Consider the following 2,812-nt stretch of genomic DNA (forward strand, 5'->3'; position numbering starts at 1 on the left):
AGTGGCCCATACATGCCCACTTTTTAAAACACAGAGTCTATGGCTCAGTGGTTAAAGGACCCGACTAAGACCCATGAAGTTGTGGGTTCGATCCCTGGCCTCGCTCAGTGGGCTAAGGATCCGGTGTTGCCATGAGCTGTGGTGTAGTTTGCAGACACAGCTCGGATCCTGTGTTGCTGTGGCTGTGGTGTAGGCTGGCAGCTGGAGCTCCAATTTGACCCCCTAGCCTGGAGCTTCCACATGCAGCGGGTGTGGCCCTAAAAACAAAAACAAAAATTAAAAAATAAAAAACCACATAGACTTTAATTTTTGAACGGGTTTAGATTTATGGGAAAATTGAAAAGGTAGTGGAGTCAGTTCCCATACCCCTGCACAGTTGCCCACTTGCTACAATTAATAAACCGCTCTTGACGCGTCATTCTCAACTACATTCCAGACTCGATATTATGATTTCCTTGGTTTTAAATCAATTTCGTTTTTTTCCTGGTTTAGGATTACATGTCCGCTGTGATTGTTTTTGTGATCATTATCATTTTTGTGGGATTGACACTCATCACCTGCCTCTCCCCAGTCCTTCCTTTTCTGGGTAGGAGCCGTTCAGGCAGTGAAACTTGTTTTCTTAGCTTTCTGTTAGGAAGCAGGGGATGGAGCTGAAGCTGCAGGCTGGGTCCTGCCCCAAGGCTGGGAAATATGGGGAGCACCTGAGTGGGTGCGTGTGTGGGCGGTGGGGATGGGGGTTCTGTTTCAGGCTGAGCAGGGGCTGGCATGTGCCACCAGTGCAATCTGAGCTGCCCATGTCGCAGTCAAAGCCACAGGTTTGAAGTTTCTCTTGAGCAACAGAGCACGGTCCAATGATTGCCCCAAGATGAATCATAGGAGTTTCTTCACTTGAGGTTAAAGTTGAAGCCAGCCTTATAAAAACCTCCCTGGCTCAGTGCTCTTCACCAGTGCTGGCTTCTTGCTACAGCTCCACACTCCTTTGCATTGAAGGGTAAGTGTCCTTTCCTTGATGGGGTCCTCCAGGAGGCCACTTGGCAGGCTGTGGGAAGCCACACGCCTCTGCCTGCCCGACCACCTTGGGGCTAATTACATTTTCTGCCCAAGGAGGCCAGCTCTTGCTGTGCTAGGAAGATCCAGACTCAGGGATTAGGGATGGCAAGGTGGGTGGAGAGGCCGGCCTCCGGCATCCGTAAGGTCCTAAAGTACCATGTCCTGGGGAAAGCAAACGGCCTGACCACCCACAGACCCCTTCCCAGGGGAGCCTGAGTAATACCCTCCAAATCATACTCCCCAGGAGATGGGGGGGGCATGGAACACCATGACAAATAAGGCTGATCCTTTCAGACTTCAGGTGCTAGTATATGTTCTTCTCCCCCCATCCTACCCATAAGTGAAAACATTCCCCATGGCTCGAACGCAGAGCAGACCCAGCGTGGTCATCCCTTGTCTAAACCCTTGCAGCCGGGAGCGTGGAGGTGCGGGGTGGGGCGGGGTTGCCTGAGACCTCCCCTGTCTCCGAAGGTGAACGCAAGGTTGGAAAGATGACTAAGCTGGAAGACCATCTGGAGGGGATCATCAACATCTTCCACCAGTACTCAGTTCGGTTGGGGCATTATGACACCCTTATCAAGCGGGAGCTGAAGCAGCTGATCACCAAGGAACTGCCCAACACCCTCAAGGTAGGTTGCCCCTCTCCGGGCCGACGTGTCCACCCCCTGCGCTGAGGGCAGCGGCAAGCCCCCGAGGACGATGGGGGGACCAGGATGGGGATGGGCTCGCCTCAGTGGGAGCTGGCAAGGATGCTCTTCACCTGCTGTGGGACAGGGGCTCTGTATCTCTCCCAGTAGCCCCTCCAGCCCCTTGGGCTCTGCTCCTTCCTCTCCCAGAGCTGAGGGAGGAGGGGCAGGGCGGGGCCGGGTGAGGGGCACGATGCCTTCCCGCCTAAGACTTGATTCTAGGTTGGCTCCTGACAGCTGCTTCTTTCCGCCTTTGGTTTTCTCACACTGGATTCTCCCACATAGTTTTGGTGAATGCGTTACTGATCCTGAGCCTCCCTGAGTGGAGTCCTGAGGGATGGGGGCCGGGGGCTGGAGAAAGAGGGCGCTCACTGGCTTCCCCTTCTCCTAGAACACCAAAGATCAAGGTACCATTGACAAAATATTCCAAAACCTGGATGCCAATCAAGACGAACAGGTCAGCTTTAAAGAATTCGTGGTCCTGGTGACTGATGTGCTGATAACTGCCCACGACAACATCCACAAGGAGTAGGAAGCTCTAAGGGGCTTCCCCCCAACGTGGCCCCAAGAAGACTTTCCCTGTTCACCAGCTTGTCTGAGGGAAGGGAGAGTAAATAAATGTATTTTTGAATAGTTCTGAACAGCGCCTGTGCCATTTTTCTTTCCCCAAACTTGATCCTTCTTCATCCCTGCTGTTCCAACAGCCCCAGTTAGACCCCTGGGACCCCCTTCTCTGTTCATTTGCTCACCAATGATTAACTAAATGTCCACTCTTTGTTCATTTATTCATTTATGCAACAAATATTCACTGAGCCTCTGATAGCCAGGGACCAAAGACACAAAAGTCCCCACCTATTGGCCAGTTCTACTGGGGAGGGGACAGAAAATCACCCAACAGACAAAAAAAGAAAAAGAGAAGGATGCATTTGAGCAGAAATTTAAAAGAAGGGAAGGAGAGCAGCTTGCAGGTGTCTGGGGGCCAAGAGTTCCTGCAGAGAGAAGCTGAGGCCCCGGAGTGGGCATGCATGGGATGGGCTCAAGGACCAGCGTGATGGTGGGGTGCAGAGCACAGGGGG

At 52.6% G+C, this 2,812-nt stretch overlaps 1 protein-coding gene across 1 annotated transcript; it reads left to right on the forward strand.

Annotated features, from left to right (window-relative positions):
- S100A12 (S100 calcium binding protein A12) lies at positions 929-2,268 on the forward strand. Its single transcript, NM_001160272.1, is given in 3 exon segments — positions 929-991; positions 1,522-1,679; positions 2,128-2,268. Coding segments are annotated over 2 exon segments (279 nt in total). The 5' UTR covers positions 929-991; positions 1,522-1,541.

This window comes from Sus scrofa, chromosome 4, assembly GCF_000003025.6.
Source record: "Sus scrofa isolate TJ Tabasco breed Duroc chromosome 4, Sscrofa11.1, whole genome shotgun sequence".
Classification (NCBI taxonomy): domain Eukaryota; kingdom Metazoa; phylum Chordata; class Mammalia; order Artiodactyla; family Suidae; genus Sus; species Sus scrofa.